At 40.6% G+C, this 19,728-nt stretch overlaps 1 protein-coding gene across 1 annotated transcript in view; it reads right to left on the bottom strand.

Moving 5' to 3' along the window:
- Nucleotides 1–230: 230 nt before the first annotated feature.
- LOC128657347 (zinc finger protein OZF-like) overlaps nucleotides 231–19,728 on the bottom strand; it is a 40,955-nt gene continuing 21,457 nt past the window's right edge. The window contains exon 6 of the mRNA XM_053711661.1: nucleotides 231–6,980. Within this exon, the coding sequence (XP_053567636.1) occupies nucleotides 6,064–6,980 (917 nt within the window). The 3' untranslated portion in view covers nucleotides 231–6,063. The remainder of the gene's footprint in view (nucleotides 6,981–19,728) is intronic.

Genomic DNA, 19,728 nt, shown 5'->3' with positions numbered 1-19,728 from the left:
AGCAGCTAGCGCCTCAGAAACTGCCTGCACTGATAAACATTTTCACAGTAAGTAAAGCTATGTTTTTTTCTTCTGTAATGAGCAAACAGATGGTGCATTAATACCCAAAGAAACTGCTTTAGGTTGGTCTGATTGCATTAACAATTCTAAACATGAGACACATAAATCAGCTGGAAAAAGCACTTCAGAAGCTCTTTTACAATACGCACACTAATAATGGTAGAAAGGTGTTCAGGGGACTTAGTTTATTGGGTAGATTAAGGGACATCAGACTTCTCAATTATAGCATATGGCAAAGCAATGCAATGCAATAAACACTATAACCCCATTAAAAAGCTCTTGAGGAATGAAAATCACTTACCCCCTCCAAGTAGCTTTTTTAAAGGGATACACCCACATTTTTTCTTCCACGATTCGGATAGAGCATACAATTTTAAGCACATTTCTAATTTACTCTTATTATCAATTTTCTTCATTCTCTTGGTATTTTTATTTGAAAAGCAAGAATGTAAGCTTAGGAGCCAGCCCCCACTTTTGGTTCAGAACCTGGGTAGTGCTGATTGGTGGCTAAATGCAGCCCTCAATCAGCAAGTGTTACCCAGAGTGCTGAACCAAAAAAAGGCTAATGTGTGCAAACAAAGGCTGTGTGCAATGTTAAAGAACATTTTTAACAGGATTTAAAGTCTCCACAAAAATATTCCACAAAGACATCAGAAATTAAAAAAAACCAAATTGAGATAAAAATAATATATAAATAAGTATATTGCATAGTAGTTTTATTACACATAATTAAACATTTTATATTACAATCTCAAAGTGCTTAATGTCCCTTAAACCGCTTAGCTGCTGAACCATTTAACACTCTTTGTTGAGCTGTTTTTGAGCTTTTAGATGCTGCTGACACTACTGGAAGTAATTTTTTTTTTTTACAGTGAGAAACACACACACACACACACACATATATATATATATATACATACATATATATATATATATATATATATATATATTTATTTATATCTGGTAAGTCATAATTTATGTTTTCCTTCTTAATATGGGAAGAGTCCACAGCTGCATTCCTTACTTGTGGGAAACATATACCCAAGCTCTAAAGTACACGGAATGCTAATCGCAAGGCAGCAATCACAGATACTCTGCGCAGAAGCAATAGCCAATAGAAAAGGAACCTTCCAAGACAACAATTTATTGTCTACCTCAAGCATAGGCTCCAACGGAGCCCGTTGCAAAACTTTAAGAACAAGATTTAAACTCCAAAGAGGAGCATTAGCTCTAAACACAGGTCTGATCCTAGCAGAACCTTAACAAAACACTGCACATCTGGAGGCTCAGCGAGCCTCTTGTGCAGTAACACAGACAGGACCGAAATCTGTCCCTTCAGGGGACTTGCAGAAAAGCCCTTCTCCAGTTCATCCTGGAGAATAGATGCGACGAGCAACCAGCTTATGAGCTTGAATGAGAGTAAAAATAACTCTCAGAAAACCCTCTCTTGGCTAGGACTAAGCGTTAAATCTCCATGTAGTCAGCCTCAGAGAATCTAGAAATTGATGAACAAAGAGACCTTGGTCAGCAGATCCCTGCGACAAGGTAACTTCCACGGAGGAGATGATGATATCCCCACTAGATCCGCGAACCATATCCTTCGCGGCCAAGACGGAGCAATCAGTATCACTGACACCTGCTTGATTCGAGCCACTAAACTAGGAAGTAGTGGTAACGGCCAGAAATATATATTAGATTGAACCTCAAAGGCACTGCTAATGCATCTGCTAGCTCCGCCTGAGGATCCCTGTACCTCAACCCATATCTGGGTAGCTTGGTATTGAGACTTCATAAGATCTTCCTCTTGCAAATCTCTGCAACGCCCGGGATGGAGAGACCATTCCCCCGGATGAAAGGATTGTCAGCTGAGGAAATCCGCCTCCCAGTTGTCCACACCTGGAATGTGGATCGCTGACAGCGAACAAATGTGGGTCTCAGCCCACTTCAGAATCAGAAATTCTTCCCTCATAGCTAGGGAGTTTCTTGTTCCCCCCTGATGGTTGATGTAAGCCACCAAGATTATATCGTCTGATTGGAATCCGATAAACTGGGACAAACCCAGCAGAGGCCAAGCCTTTAGAGCTTGGCCTCTTAAGGATGGTCTTAAGACGGACGTCCCTCGGGACAAGGGATCCGGACAAAACACCAAGAGAGCGATTCTCTCGATCGGATGTCCATAGAAATCTTTTGAGTCAAATCCCAATGATCGCCGTTCCACTGTTCAGCATGCGCAGTTGCAACAGTCTGAGGTGAAACCTGGCAAAGGAAATGATGTCCATGCTGGACACAATGAAACCAATCACCTCCATACCCCGAGCCACAGATGGCCTTAAGGAGTTCTGGAAGGCAAGACATGTTGAAGCTAGCTTGCAACATTAGGGTCCGTGATTCTACCCTGGTACTTGATACAAGAGAACTCTCTAATTATCTTCCATCCATGGGATTGAAGAAGACAGAGGAGAGATTCCGAATGGTCCACTCTTTGAAAAATTTCTTGGAGCCATAGCTAGACCAAACGGAAGTGCAATAAACTGGAAGTGCTGGTCCAGGAACGCAAACCTTAGGAACTGGAAGTGGTCCTTGAGGATTGGTACGTAAAGGGAACATCCTTCAAATCTATTGTGGTCATGAACTGCCCTTCTCGAACGAGGGGAAGAATGGACCTTATTGTCTCCATCTTGAACAAGGAAGTCATTTAAAAACTGGTTTAAGCACTTTAGGTCCAGAATCGGACGAATAGTATCCCAAACCTCTTACTGCGATAGGCACCGGGACAATAACTCCTAAGAGGACAGATCCCATACGCACCCCAGAAAGGCTTTCCTCCTTTCTGGTCAGGAAGACTGGAAAGAGAGAAGGATCTACCCTTGGATGGATGAGACTTGAAACCTATCTTGTTACCCTGAGCTATGACCTCCAGTACCCATGGATCCTTCACGTCCCTCAACCAAGCGACTGAAAGAGCAACAGACTGCCCCGACACAATCCAGAAGAGGACCGGGGACCGTCCATTCATGCCAACTTAGACTCGGTGGGCTTCTTGCTCTGCTTGGATTTATTCCAGGACTGAGCCGGCTCCCAAGAGCTCTTGTTTTGCTCTGGCCTAGCGGAGGACTGCTGACATGGACTTTATCAGAACGAAAATTGTCCCCTAGACTAGTTCATATTCTCTTGCGGTAGGAGGGCACCCTTGCTCCCTGTGACCATTGAGATAATTAAGTCCAGGCCTGGACCAAACAAAATCATTGCCTTAAAGTGAAAAAAGTCTAGACATATCCGCAGACCATGACTTCAGGCAGAGCCCGATGGGCCTGAACAGAAAAAGCTGAAGCCATAGCATTCAGGCGAATAATCTGCTTATTAGCATCACCGATAAAAGAATTAGCAACCCTCAAGGCCTTAATTCTTTCCTGAATAACATCGAGGGGACCCTCCCCCTCGATCAAATCCCGTAAGGAGTTGCACCAGAAGGTAGCAGCTCCAGCAACCATGGCAACAGCCGCCGCCGGTTGAAACAAATATCCTGTATGTTATCCATGGGCTCTTTAAACGAAGAGCTATCCTCAAGCGGGATAGTAGAACGTTAGCAAGGGTGAAAATGGCGCCATCCATTTTTTGGGACAGATACCTCAAAAACTCCATTGAGAGTCCAGGACCGGGAACAAATTGTTAAAGGGAGAAGAGGGGAAAAAGGAATCCAATCATGTCCCAATCCTTCTCAATAATGTTCGTCATCTAACAGGAGCAGGGAAGGATAAGGTACAACCCTGTCCTCAAACTCTATCCAATTTAGGAATCAAAGGTTCATCGGGGAATTTGGCCTCTGGAACCTCTGAATTCACCAAAAACTTCTCTTAGAAGAAAGTGGAAATTTCTAAAACTCAATCTGGTTCCTCCACAGCCGGGGGTTGAGTGGCAGCAGACTCTGACCCAGAATGTTCATACTCTGAAATCTCAGAAAGAACTTCATCCTCAGATAACCCTATCAGTTAAATCCAATAAATTATCTGAAGTACTCTAGGAAGAAGTGCAATATGTAACCTTTCGTTTGCACTTAGCAGGGCGAGGTAAAGCATTAAAGCCACAGACACCGCCGTCTGAACTGCGCAGTAACACCTGGTGAAAAAAAGGCCCCCTCCAGATGGAGGATCAGCAATGCTACGGGAAACTGCATGTGTAGAGGGATAAGAATGTAGGGTACGCACCTCACTGGACGACAGCTCCTCAGAGGTGGACAGCTCAGTAGTATCAAACATGTTTGATATCATCACATTATCAAGGCATATGGAACATAATTGAGAGTGCGGATCTAAGGCCTCCTCACAATATAAACAGGAATTACTCTTTAGGAATATAGGGACTACCCTCTAAAGTAACAGAATCCTCCATCGCTAGTGCAATAACCGGATAAATATAGAAATAAAACAATCTTATTTTATTCAAAGTAACGACACCTTTATACCCCAATGGCTGGGGCACTCACCACCTCCAATGACCCAGACAATACAGAGATTTATGACTCCTCTCTTATAGACACCTGGTCAGGAAAAAAAGGAATAAATCACATGGTGCACAATGCAGGACCGTCCCTGCTATAAGAAAAAGCGCGCCAAGCTTGTAAGCTTCACAGCTCTCAAAGTGAAACCTGTATATTCCATAACAGCCTATGAGCCCATAACATTGCACACATAAAAGCAGCATAAAATCAAATAAACATATAAGATTATTCCCCACTGTTCAATAATCCCCCTCAGGACATATTAACCCTTGATTCTATACAGATAAAAGGAGTCACACTGTGACCCTGTCTTCTTGCGTTATTATACATGCATAAAATATGAAACGATCTTACCAGAATCTATGCCGTGGAACAGTAACACGATCCTTCAAGTGTGACAGATTGTAGCAGCGCTTCTGACATGGACTTGAGTGAAGAAAGCAGGCAGTGAAACTCGTCAACGCTGATTGCTTATGGAGCTGTTAATGTGAGTCGGGATGGTTTTGCAGAAAGACTCTCCCTGCATCTCCGGACTATAACTTTCATCCATGCTCTCACTTAAAACTCCAGTCCCATCTCGAAGAGTACTACCCTCTATAAGAGACTACTCAGAAATCTTTGAACAATTCTCTGCCAAACTCCTGTGATGAAAGGCAAAGAATGACTGGGGTTATGAGGAAGTGGGGGAGGTATTTAAGCCTTTGGCTGGGGTGTCTTTGCCTCCTCCTGGTGGCCAGGTTCAGTATTTCCCACAAGTAAGGAATCTAGCTGTGGACTCTTCCCATATTAAGAAGGAAAATTTATTTTTGTTATATTTCAGCACAATGTATTTTATGCAGTCAAGTGGGGGGGGGGGGCTATCCTAATCTAGACAAGGGCTTTTGGAGGCCTCTTGCATGTTGATGTTAACATAGGGGCAAATCCTGTTCACCTATAAACCTCAATTTAATTCCAGCTATAGAAATATGATCACCTCAGTGGACACTTCACTATAATGCCTCAACAGCACTCTAGACATTGTGTGGATGTGTCGCCCTATGCATGTGAGAGGTTAAAGGGACATAAAACAAGTTGCGATAGAGACAAAATATAATAATAATATGTACTTTAATTACTTTACCAGCAAATTTATACTGCAGTGCCTCACCATTAACCCTTTCTTTTTTTCTGAATTGTAAAGCTCTAACTCCCCACACACATTTCCTTCTATGGATTTATCTATATCTATTGTTGTTTTGGTAGAATGCAAAAGTGCATAGGGATTATCTGATGGAGTATGCCTAGAAGCTGTGGACTCAGTTGAAATACAATGCCTGTGTCTAAACAGTGATAAGGGGGGTGGAGTTGGCTGATCCAGACAGCTTAGCTATGCAATTCATTTTGCTTATTTTTGAAAATTTATTTAAAAATATTTGCCAGCAATTTTTAAACATTTTTTATGCAAACTATTTTTAATTAATTTGTCCTTTTAGTATATCCACAGATCTTAACCTGTTTATGTGCCTTTAAGCTCTATTTTTTCTTTTTTTAACATGAATTTTCTGATGGGTAATAAGATTTGATTTCTGATTAAAACATTTCCCACATTCAGAACAGGAAAATTCTTTCTCCGCTGTATGTATTTTCTGATGATTAATAAGAGATGACTTCTGAGTAAAAGATTTCCTACATTCAGAACATGAAAATGATTGCCCCGTTGTATGAATTATCTGATGCCTTATAAGATGCGACTTCTGAATAAAACATTTCATACATTCAGAACATGAAAATCCCTTTTCTCCTGTATGAATTCTCTGATGAGTAATAAGAGATGACTTCTGAGTAAAACATTTTCCACATTCAGAACATGAAAATGCTTTCTCTCCTGTGTGAATTTTTTGATGAGTAATTAGAGATGATTTCTGAGTAAAACATTTCCCACAGTCAGAACATGAAAATGCTTTCTCTCCTGTATGAAATGTATGATGTCTACCAAGTTGTGAATTACTAGTAAAGCATTTCCCACATTCAGAACATGAAAATGGTTTATCACCTGTATGATTTTTTTCATGTCTAACAAGATCTGATTTCTGAGTAAAACATTTCCCACATTCAGAACATGAAAATGATTTCTCTCCTGTATGAAATTTCTGATGTCTACCAAGTTGTGATTTAGTGGTAAAACATTTACCACATTCAGAACATGAAAATGGTTTATCAATTCTGTGCTTTTTTTCATGTCTAATGAGATCTAATTTCAGAGTAAAACGTTTCCCACAGTCAAAACAAGAAAATGCTTTCTTTCTTGTATGACATTTCTTGGTAAAACATTTCTCAGAGTCAGAGCATAAATTTCCGATGTGGCTTCTTTGATTTTGAAAAAGATTGAAGGAAGCATCAGCACTCTGATCATGAGCAGGATAACTGCAGTTTATGAAGCTACCTGATGAAAAAGAATACAGAAGAATAATGTTATTTATTAATGACATTATTTTATCTTCAGAACATTTTTACAGTTCAGAATTAGTGTTTACTACAAGGCAAGGCAACCAGCTATGACTACTACACCTTTTCCTAGCCTCCATGCTAAAACATAAAGGGAAATTCAACTGTTGAGTACAACTATATTAGAATGGTTACTACTCACCATACTGTTGTTTGTCTTCCTGTGCCCGCCCCTTACAATTAGCAGTTTGTGAAGTTCAGCATCTTCGTACTGGGCACCGCCCTCTTGGAGTTTATATTTGTTATGTAATTTCTAAGCTGTGTAAAAATATAACACTCCCACTCTCTTTTACGTAATCTAAGTGCAAGATACAGCTTAAAAAAAAAAGCTATTAAAATCACAAATTTGTGAAAGTGCACTGCTTTGTCACAGGATGCAACAATATGCAAGCTTCAAAATGGCAGTGCCCAGGATAAAATGCTGAGCTTTAGCAGCTGAATTGTGTAATGAGTGAAAATAAGAGAACAGCTTTAAAAAGATATGAAACCAATTTTTTTTTCTTTCATAATTCAAATAGAGCATGCAAATTTAAAGGGACAGTCTACACCAGAATTGTTATTGTTTTAAAAGATAGATAATCCCTTTATTACCCATTCCCCAGTTTTGCATAACCAACAGAGTTATATTAATATACTTTTAACCTCTGTGATTATCTTGTATCTAAGCCTCTGCAAACTGCCCCTTTATTTCAGTTCGTTTGACAGACTTGCAGTTTAGCCAATCAGTGCCTGCTCCCAGATAACTTCATGTGCAAGAGCACAGTGTTATCTATATGAACTAACAAAAAGAGGTGGCCTTCAAGGTCTAAGAAATTAGCATATGAACCTCCTAGGTTAAGCTTTCAACTAAGAATACTAAGAGAACAAAGCAAAATTGGTGATAAAAGTAAATTGGAAAATTGTTTAAAATGACATGCTCTATCTGAATCACAAAAGTTTTTTTTGGCCTAGACTGTCCCTTTAAGCAACTTTGTAATTTACTCCTATTTTCAATTTTTCTTCAGTATCTTGGTATATTAAGTTAAAAAGCAGGAACATAAGCTTAGGAGCTGGCCCATGTTTGCTTCAGCACCTGGGTAGCGCTTTCTGATTGGTGGCTAAATGTTATACTTAGCATGGTAAGTAGTAACTAATTATTTTAGTTCTAAAACAGTCATAAATATTGCTTGTGTACACAAATCATTCAGCTTTATTTTCATAGAATGTTTAATTTATACTACATTTTTAATTGTAATGAAGATTTCCTTCACATCAGATTATCATTTCATATAAAAAGTATTGTGTAATGTTTAAAACAACTATGTAGTGAACATAAGCAAATAAATATTTCTGGAATTGTTTTTTGTAATGTAATATAAAAATATTTAGTGACTTTAAAATGGTGTTAACATAACATTTCATTAATACGACTTCAGTCACCGAACTACACTTTACAACTACTGCTTGCATGCATACATGTTGCTTATGTTATTTGCACTTATTGGGCTAAACAACAAGTGTTGTCAGCAAGGGTCGTAATAAGCAATATCATGCATGTGCTAAATGATGCGCTTATTACAAGTTGAAAGTAAACACGCTCACTCAAGCACAAACTAAATTTACGTGGTGGCTTAGCGCGAGTGAAGACCAAACGTAAAGAGTAAGATTACAAATTTACAAAAAAGTCCGCCAAACACAACATACATACATTAACATAAAGTGTTACACTCATATACACACTATATTATAAAAAAATATTCATATGAATAGTAAAGGGACACTCAAGTCAAAATTAAACCTCCATGATTCAGATATAGCATGCAATTTTAAACTTACCAATTTACTTCTATTAACAAAATGTGCACATTCTTTTTATATTTACACTTTTTGAGTCACCAGCTCCTACTGAGCATGTGCAAGAATTCACAAAATATACGTATATGCAATTGTGATTGGCTGATGGCTGTCATATGATGCAGTGGGTGTGGAAATAGACATAACTTTGAAATTTGTCAGAAAAAAGTCTACTACTTATTTTAAATTTAGACTAAGGGGTAGATTTATTAACTATTGGGCGGACGGATCATGTCTGCCTGACATACGCTGTCATCATTTAACATTGCACAAGCATTTCACCAGAAATACTTGTACAATGCCACCCCCTGCAGATTTGTGGCCAATCGGCCGCTAGCAGGGTGTGTCAATCATCCCGATGGTTTCCGATCGGGATGATTGCAGTCCGCCACAAGTTAAGGAGCAACGTTCTTATGACTAATGCTTCTTAACTTGTTTCAGGTGGACCTGAAGCTTCGGGGGTAGATTGCAGCATCCGCTGCTTAATAAATCTACCCTCATGTGTTTTTGCATTGTCTTGTTATCATGCATTTGTTAATTTTGCAAATGTACTGTATTTACTGGTCCTTTAATACAATGTTTTTAACCTAGGTACTCAAGACATATTTTTTCCTCACCTACAGGATAGACTACATCATGCTTGATCATTTAGCACTACTCTTATTACTGACTGTTAGGCATATACCCACATCGTGGACTGACCTTGCAGATGTCCTGAGTACAATGAACTGGCCATCCTTTCCTGTGGAGTTTAGATGAATCGCTCCTAGAAGACCCACTAGTTGTTACACAAATTGAGTCCTCTCTAAAATATTTTTTTCAGATAACCCAACCTAATATTATTGGGGAGATACATAAATATTTAATAAGAGGAGAAGTAATAAAAACCAAAGCCCTCAAAATTAAACAAGTCAGAGAGGAATTTAACAAGCTAACAAACAAATGACTTCATCATGCATATAAATTACAACCTACAGATAAGGAACTTTATGCCAGACGGTTATGGGAAAAATAAACGACAAACTCACTATCTCTGCACAAAAACAGGCTCTGGGCTACAATAAAGATTTTACACTGATGGGAATCGAGCCGGTAAGCTTCTTGACAAAACCTTCAAATGCCTTTGTGCCCAAACTTATATTCATACATTAGCCACACAATCTGGAGGTAAAGTAGAAGCCACTCATGACATTGCAGAGGCTTTCTGTAATTACTACTAACCTGCTGATGACAATCTTTCACATATAGAGAACAGTAAAAAAATACCTCTAATCTGTTACATCCACTAAACTCTCCCTTGACATGATTGAAGCACTAGAATGCCCAATCACCATTGAAGAACTATTATTGGAAGCCACAAAATCCTTGAAGTTAGGAAAGAGCCTAGGTCCAGACTGTCTAAGTGGTAAATATTATAAAGTATTTTAACACCTGTCTTTATTTTCCTCTCTAGACAATAATAATTTTTTTCACGACAGAAGCCCACATCCCGATAGTACCCAAACCAGGAATACTCCAAGCAACTTTAGACCCATATCCCTTTTGAAAATTGACATCAAATTATTTGAAAAAAAATTGTATTAATAATTTCCATCCTTCCCTCATACATCCTGACCAGGTGAGTTGTATTCCCCAAAAAGGCAAAGGATAACACTGCTAAAAGTTTTTAACTAATAGAATACACAAAACTACATATTACTTCTATCTTCCTATTAACTGATGCAGAGAAAGCTTTATATAGGATAGATAGGACTGTCCTCGAATTGACCCCACAACATTATGCTTTTCCTTAATTACTCATTTCCAGAATATTTTCCTTCTACTCATTGCCATCAGCTGAAGTTAAAATTAATGGTGTCCTTTCCCAAGCATTCCAAATCCAAAATGGACCAAGACAGGATTGCCCTCTATCTGACGTCTATTCACACTCATGCTGGAAACCTTTGCATCATGTTTAAGAGCTTAATGACAACATAAAAGGGTTTAGAATACTCAATAATATCTACAACTTGGCACTTTCTGTTGACATTCTGTAACACTCATATCTCCTACATCTTCCCTTTCCTTTGTGCAAAAACAACTTAATACTTATGGCTCCATCTATCTCCACCCATCCTAAATTCACTTCAAGAGACATTCCCATTTTGCTTTAATCATAAAATGCTAAAACACCTGGGTATACATCTCTCCTCTGACAGGGAGACCCTGTTTCACACAAACAATGACTCATATATGTGACCCAACAACTTCTACATGAATGGACATGCAAAACAAAATGACCATATTGCCAATTTGGCTATATTTATTTCAAGCACTTCCTATACCCATCCCACCTTCCTTCCTCCACAAATACAGGGCATGATTATTAAATTTGTATGTAATGGCAAACCCCCTAGAATAGCAAAACATGCTGTCTACCTCCCCACAACATTAGGGGGGCTAGGATTGCTGAATCTACGAAAATACAGGATGGACACTTCCTTCAGCGAATTGTTGAATGGCACACTCAAGATAATAAAAGTTGGGTGCAGCTGGAACACAAGCTAACTTACAACACACAATTAGGCAGTAACTGTTGGCTCACATCTCCTCTTAAACATACCTACCTTTCTCATAATCTATTTATTCAAGAAACACAGAGTATGGACAGAAATTTTAAAAATTCATTCTAACATTTCTACCTCCCCCCCTAACTGACATCAAGGGTAAACTGAAATCCAAAGAGTCCACAGATATGCATGACGACAATTTTCTAACCTCCTGTGTCAATTACTTCCAGCTGAACCACTTTATATTTACCTAAAAACATAAATATTTGACTAGAGGGTTGACTTCGTTTGAACAGTTATGTTGTACTTTCCCTACCATTCGACAGACTTTAACCATGACCAATTATTATTTTATTCCCACGGGACCCCACTCCCCCAATATGTAGAGTCTTGGCACAAAGAATTTCTACACCTCTAAATCCTCAAATCCACTAGAATAATTGAAACTAATTATAAATGATTGATGTATGGTATATGACCCAGCAGTATTTAATATATATCTTCCCAAGAGCTACAGACCTCTGTTGGAGAGGTTGTGGGGAAAGAGGATCAATGTTTCATATCTGGTGGTCACAAAATAATGTTATATAATTCTGCACATAGTGCAGAATTATATAACATCAGATTAGCGCCAGCTTTCTACCTGAAAGGATTTCAGAGAAAAATTCCTACGAAAATTACTTTTAAAGTACGCCGCTCCTGGCTCTACTGAGCGGGTCTGTTTGTTTTCCCTAAGCACATCGAGCGCGCTGTCTATTCACAGCCGGCCCGATCGCGCCTTTAAACTCAAATGTAGCTCGCTCCTGCTACCGGACCAGAGCGGGGGAGAGCTACATTGAGTTTAATGGTGCGATTGGGCTGGCTGTGAATAGACAGCACGCTCGATGCGCTTAGGCAAAACAAACAGACCCGCTCATTAGAACCAGGAGCGGCGTACTGTAAAAGTAATTTTTGTAGTAAATTTTCTCTGAAATACTTTCAGGTAGAAAGTTGGCGCTAAGCTGATGTTATATAATTCTGCACTATGTGCAGAATTATATAACATTTTGTGGGTTTACTGGCCCTTTAATTGACCTGAAGCGTTGAGGCCTAAGGCAGCCCTTGTGAGGAGATACTCTTAATCACCTCCCCCCGGTTATATTGCAGACAGGCTAAGCAGTGCAGTGTCACTGGCAAACAAGTAATTACCAGCATAATCCTTCTATTTACATGATATAGCCTATTAAAGGTTATTTCTCACGCCTTAGAGTGTCTAATAGTGGCTTGGGGAATGCTGGACAGCATAAAGAATGACAGTTTTGTAGCTACTGAGAGCAATTTTCACTTAGGAGAGCAAATGAGACCTATACTGCCTATATCTGCTAAGGAAATTTAGGGGACAGCAGAGGGAGCCAAATCCTTTTCTGGTAAGCGTTATATTCAATTGCCAGCTGCTTTTGGGCTAGATTACAAGTGGAGCGCTAATTATTGCTTCCACTCACTTTGTTCGACTTCGGATTTTGTCAGGTATAGTGCATATTACAAGTTGAAATTAAAAAGTTTTCTATCACAAGCTAATCTGATGCGTGCAAAAAGCTGAAGTTACAATATCGCAACCATAGACTTCAAATGTGAGTGAAAAGTGGGAAAAAAAATAATTATGCTTACCTGATAATGTAATTTCCATCTGTATGGGAAGAGTCCACAGCTGCATCCAGGAGGAGGCAAAGACACCCCAGCCAAAGGCTTAAATGCCTCCCCCACTTCCTCATAACCCCAGTCATTCTGCCGAGGGAAAAGGGAACAGTAGGAGAAATATCAGGGTGAAAAAGGTGCCAGAAGAAAACATTTCAAATTTAGGGCCGCCCATCAGAGAACACGGACGGGAGCTGTGGACTCTTCCCATACAGATGGAAATGAAATTAACAGGTAAGCATAATTTATGTTTTCCATCTTAATATGGGAAGAGTCCACAGCTGCATTCCTTACTTGTGGGAAACATATACCCAAGCTCTAGAGTACACGGAATGCTAGTGGGAGGGAAAAAAGAGAGGCGGACCTTAATCTGAGGGCACCACAGCCTGCAAAACCTTTCTCCCGAAGGCTGCTTCAGCAGAAGCAAAAACATTAAACTTGTAAAATTTTGGAAAAAGTATGTAAGGAGAAACCTTACAAATCTGATCCATAGAGGCCTCATTTTTGAAGGTCCAAGAGGAAACCACTGCTCTCGTAGAATGAGCCGTAATCCTCAAAGGAGGCTTATGTCCCGCCATTTCTATGCTAAATGGATGACACCTCTCAGACAAAAATATAGGGAAGTCGAAGAGGCCCTCTGACCCCTACGCTTCCCGGAAAAGAGAACAAACAGAGAAAGAGGTTTGTCTAAATTCCTTCGTGGCCCGAAGATAGAACTTCAAGGCACACACCACATCCAGAAATACGTTAAACGTTCCTTCGACGAAGAAGGATTAGCACATAAGAAAGGAACCACAATCTCTTGATTGACCCAACCTTAGGAAGAAAACCTAAATTGGTTCGTAGAACAGCCTTATCGGCATGAAAAGCCAGATAAGGAGAGACGCATTGCAAGGCAACAATCACAGATACTCTGTGCACAGAAACAATAGCCAGTAGAAAGGAACCTTCCAATACAACAATTTAATGTCTACTTCATGCATAGGCTCCAACGGAGCCCGTTGCAAAACCTTAAGGACAAGATTTAAACTCCAAGGAGGAGCCTTAGATCTAAACACAGGTCTGATCCCAGTAGAGCCTTAACAAAGGGCTGCACATCTGGAAGCTCTGCAAACCTTTGTGCAGTAACACAGACAGGGCTGAAAACTGTCCCTTCAGGGGACTTGCAGAAAAGCCCTTCTCTAGTTCATCCTAGAGAACAGAATAAGTAGGTCCTCCACAGCTTATGATAGATGCGACAAGCAACCAGCTTACGAGCTTGAATGAGAGTAAAAATAACTCTCTCAGAAAACCCTCTCTTGGCTAGGACTAAGTGTTCAATCTCTACGCAGTCAGCCTCAGAGAATCTAGACATTAATGAATAAAGAGACCTTGGTAAGCAGATCCCTGCGACAAGGTAACTTCCACGGAGGAGATGATGATATCCCCACTAGATCCGCAAACTATATCCTTCGCAGCCAAGACGGAGCAGTCAGTATCACCGACGGCTGCTTGACTCAAGTCACTACACTAGGAAGTAGTGGTAAAGGTCAGAAAGGATAAACTGGATTGAACCTCCAAGGCACCGCTAATGCATATGTTAGCTCGGCCTGAGGATCCCTGTACCTCGAACCCTATCTGGGCAGCTTGGTATTGAGACGTTATAAGATCTTCCTCTTGCAAATTTCTGCAAACACTCAGGATGGAGAGACCATTCTCTCGGATGAAATTATTGTTTGCTGAGGAAATCTGCTTCCCAGTTGTCCACACCCGGAATGTGGATCGTGACAGCGAACAAATGCGGGCCTCCCCCACACCAGAATCCGAGATACTTCCCTCAAAACTAGGGAGCTTCTTGTTCCCCCCCTCCGGACAAAACCACCAAGAGAGCGATTCGAATGATCCGAATGATCGCCGTCCCACTAGTTCAGCATGCGCAGTTACAACAGTCTGAGGTGAAACCTGGCAAAGTAAATTATATCCAAGCTGGACACCATGAGACCAATCACCTCCATACACCGAGCCACAGATGGCCTTAAGGAGATCTGGAGGGCAAGACATGTTGAAGCTAGCTTGCAACATCTCTGGTCTGTTAGAAATATTCTCATGTCTATGGAGACTATAATAGTACCCGAGAATTCTACTCTGTTACTTGATACAAGAGAACTCTCTCTAGATTATCTGCCATCCATGGGATCGAAGAAGACAAAGGAGACATTCCGAATGGTCCACTCTTCGAAAAATTTCTTTAGCTGGAAGTGCTGGTCCAGGAATGCAAAGCTTAGGAACTGGAAGTGGTCCTTGAGGATTGGTATGAGAAGGGAGCATCCTTCAGATCTATCGTGGTCATGAACTACCCCTCTCAAACGAGGGGAAGAATGGACCTTTTTATCTACATCTTAAACGAGGGGACATTTAAAATCTGCTTAAAGGGACAGTCAACCCAAATTTGCAAATAGGTCATTCTTATAAAGTTGCTAACGATATTTAGTTTGCACTGTAGCATATTTTATTATCCTAAATAGTTTATAAGCATTGCCAATTACTTGTTTGTTACTTGCTGTTTAAAATGCCCGCCTGCCCCCTCCCATATTTCGTCATCATGATCCTCAGTTTCTTCAGTGTCCAGCTCTAACTCGGATATTTCTCGCAATTCCACGCTCCCTGTGATTTTGCGCATGCGCATTGCGTTGCTAACACTAGGGGGAAGGAACTCAAAATACTTTCTCAAGTTCCGACACGTCTGTTATTTCAGACGTACCAGTGTGCTGCCAGTCATCTGTGAACAGTCTCCGGCAGTGTGTACTAATAGTTGATCTAATAGAGGGTACATAGGAAGCAGCTAAATGATGTCTAGAGCTCTATCTTACATTAGTACATTACTGCAATTATTGCCCACCACCGCATCTGCATGTTTTAACCATTTAGCTGTCAAGAAATAGGGCTGCAACGCATCACGTAGCAGTTCTCTGGTAACAAAGAATGTGTTATGTCTTTTCTGTGTAACAGAGATAGCTGTTTATTGGCAGCTGAGTGTTCTTTCGATAACTGAATAAAATATAATTGCCATTCCTTTGACCTACCCTAGAATCACTGTTAGCAATCACCTCTTCTTGCAATCCTTCATACTTGCGTGACCTCTCTGTTACAACTTTCATTTTTACTAATTTTTTTTGTATAGGCTGTATTGATCTTTATTCCGTTTTATCCTATTTTAGTATAGCCTCTTACTACTGTACGTCGTTTGTCATGTTCCTTTATTTTATTATTTTGTTTTGGTACATTTTGTTGAAAAACACATCACCAATTCTCCCCTGCCTGAAAGATTTCTAAGCTCCCTCTATTCCCTCAATTATCAAAAGAACACTCCGCTGCCAGTAAACAGCTGTCTCTGTTACACAGAAAAGACGTAACAGGATATTTATTGCCCACCACTGCATCTGCATGTATTAACCATTTGGCTGTCAAGACATGTTGCATTATACATTTTGTTGCAAAACACATCACCAATTCTCCCCTGCCTTCTCTGGTAACAAAGAATGTGTTACGTCTTTTCTGTGTAACAGAGACAGCTGTTTACTGGCAGCGGAGTGTTCTTTTGATAATTGAGGGAATAGAGGGAGCTTAGAAATCCTTCAGGCAGGGGAGAATTGGTGATGTGTTTTGCAACAAAATGTACCAAAACAAAATAATAAAATAAAGGAACATGACAAACGACGTACAGTAGTAAGAGGCTATACTAAAATAGGATAAAACGGAATAAAGATCAATACAGCCTATACAAAAAAAATTAGTAAAAATGAAAGTAGTAACAGAGAGGTCACGCAAGTATGAAGAATTGCAAGAAGAGGTGATTGCTAACAGTGATTCTAGGGTAGGTCAAAGGAATGGTAATTATATTTTATTCAGTTATCGAAAGAACACTCAGCTGCCAATAAACAGCTGTCTCTGTTACACAGAAAATACATAACACATTCTTTGTTACCAGAGAACTGCTACGCGATGCGTTGCAGCCCTATTTCTTGACAGCTAAATGGTTAAAACATGCAGATGCGGTGGTGGGCAATAATTGCAGTAATGTACTAATGTAAGATAGAGCTATAGACATCATTTAGCTGCTTTCTATGTACCCTCTATTAAATCAACTATTAGTACACACTGCCGGAGACTGTTCACAGATGACTGGCAGCACACTGGTACGTCTGAAATATCAGACGTGTCGGAACTTGAGAAAGTATTTTGAGTTCCTTCCCCCTAGTGTTAGCAAGTGGCTGAGACTTAAAACCTATCTTGTAACCCTGAGCTATGACCTCCAGGACCCATGGATCCTGCACGTCCCTGAACCAAGCAACTGAAGAGAGCGACATACTGTCCCCTACACGATCCAGAAGAGGACCGGGGACCGCCCATTCATGCCCACGTAGACTCGGCAGGCTTCTTGCTCTGCTTGGATTTATTCCAGGACTGAGCCGGCTTCCAAGAGCTCTTGGTTTGCTCTGGCTTAGCGGAGGACTGCTGACATGGGCTTTATCAGAATGAAAATTGTCCCTTAGAATAGTTCATATACTCTTGTGGTAGGAGGGCAACCTTGTCCCCTGTGACCGTGGAGATAATTTGAGTCCAGGCCTGGACCAGACAAAATCATTCCCTTAAAGGGAGGGAAGAAGTCTAGACTTAGAAGTCATATCCGCAGACCATGAGTTCAGCCAGAGCCCGACGGGCCTGAACAGGAAAAGCTGAAGCCATAGCATTCAAGCAAATAAACTGCCTAATAGCAGCACAGATAAAAGAATTAACAAACCTCAAGGCCGTAAATCTTTTCTGAGTAAGGTCAAGGGGATCCTCCATCCGATCAAATCCTATAAGGAGTCACACCAGAAGGTAGTTTCTCCAGTAACCGCAGCAACAGCCTCCGCCGGTTGAAACAAATATCCCATATGTTGAAACTACTTTCTTAACAGACTTTTCATCTGTTATCCATGGGCTCTTCAAACGAAGAACGATCCTCAAGCAGGATAGTAGCAAGGGTGAAGATAACGCCATCCCATTTAGGGAAGGAACCTCACAACTCGGTCCAGGACCGGGGACAATTTGTTAAAGGGAGAGGAGGTGTAAAAGGAATCCAATCCTGTTCCATTAATTCTTAACAATGTTTGCCATCTAACAGGAGTAGGGAAGGATAAGGTACCACCCTGTCCTCAAACTCTATCCAATTTAGGAATTAAAGGTTCATCAGGCAATTTGGCCTCTGGAACCTCTGAATTCGCCAAAAACTTCCTTTAGAAGAAAGCGCATATTCCTAAACTAAAGTCTGGTTCCTCCGCAGCCGGAGGTTGAGAGGCAGCAGACTCCGACCCAGAATGTTCATACTCTGAAGTCTCAGAAAGAACTTCATCCTCGGATAACCCTCAGTTAAATCCAATAAATTATCTGATGTACTCTAGGAAGGAGTGCAATATGTAACCTTTCACTTGCGCTTAGCAGGGCGAGGTAAAACATTAAGGCCGCAGACACCGCCGTCTGAACTGCGCAGTGAAAAAAGGCCCCCTCCAGATGGAGGATCAGCAATGCTACGGGAAAACTGCATGTGTAGAGATATAAGAATGTAGGGTACGCACCTCACTGGATGACAACTCCTCAGCGGTGGATGGCTCCGTGGTATCAAACATGTGTGATATTATCACATTATCAAGGCATATGGAACATAATTGAGAGGGCAGAACTAAGGCCTCCTCACCATATAAACAGGAATTACTCATTAGGAATAGAGGGAGTGCCCTCTAAAGTAACAGAATCCTCCATCACTAATGCAATAACCGGAGAACTAGAGAAATAAAACATCTTATTTTAAAAAAACTGCACCCTTATACCCCAACGGCTGGGGCACTCACCACCTCCTATGACCCAGACAGTACAGAGATTTATGGCTCCTCTCTGATAGACACCCGGTCAAGAAAAAAGGGAATGAATCACATGGTGCACAACGCAGGACCGTCCCTGCTATGAGAAAGCACACCAAGCTTGTAAGCTGCATGGCTCTCAAAGTGAAAGTGAAACCTGTATATTCCATAACAGCCTATGAGCCCATAACATCTCACACATAAAAGCAGCATAAAATCAAACATACATATAAGATTATTCCCCCCCTGTTCAATAATCCCCCTAAGGAGGACCCTTGATTCTATACAGATAAAAGGAGTCACATTGTGACCCTGTCTTCTTGCGTTATCATACATGTATAAAATATGAAACAATCTTACCAGAATCTATGCCATGGAACAGGAACACGGCCCTTCAAGTGTGACAGATAGTAGCATCGCTTCTGACATGGACTTGAGTGAAAAAAGCAGGCAGCGAAACTCGTCAACGCTGATTGCCTATGGAGCTGTTAATATGAGTCAGGATGGTTTCGCAAAAAAGACTCTCCCTGCATCTCTGGACTCTCTTTCATCCATGCTCTCAATGAGAGTACTACCCTCCATAAGAGACTACTCCGAAACACTTCTCTGCCATCCTCCTGTGACGAAAGGGTTATGAGGAAGTGGGGGAGGTATTTAAACCTTTGGCTGGTGTGTCTTTGCCTCCTCCTGGTGGCCAGGTTCAGTATTTCCCACAAATAAGGAATGCAGCTGTTGACTCTTCCCATGTTAT

The sequence above is a fragment of the Bombina bombina genome, chromosome 4, assembly GCF_027579735.1.
Source record: "Bombina bombina isolate aBomBom1 chromosome 4, aBomBom1.pri, whole genome shotgun sequence".
In the NCBI taxonomy this organism is placed as follows: Eukaryota; Metazoa; Chordata; class Amphibia; order Anura; family Bombinatoridae; genus Bombina; species Bombina bombina.
Note: the sequence above shows the minus strand (reverse complement) of the source record. Positions and strands in the feature narration are given on the sequence as shown.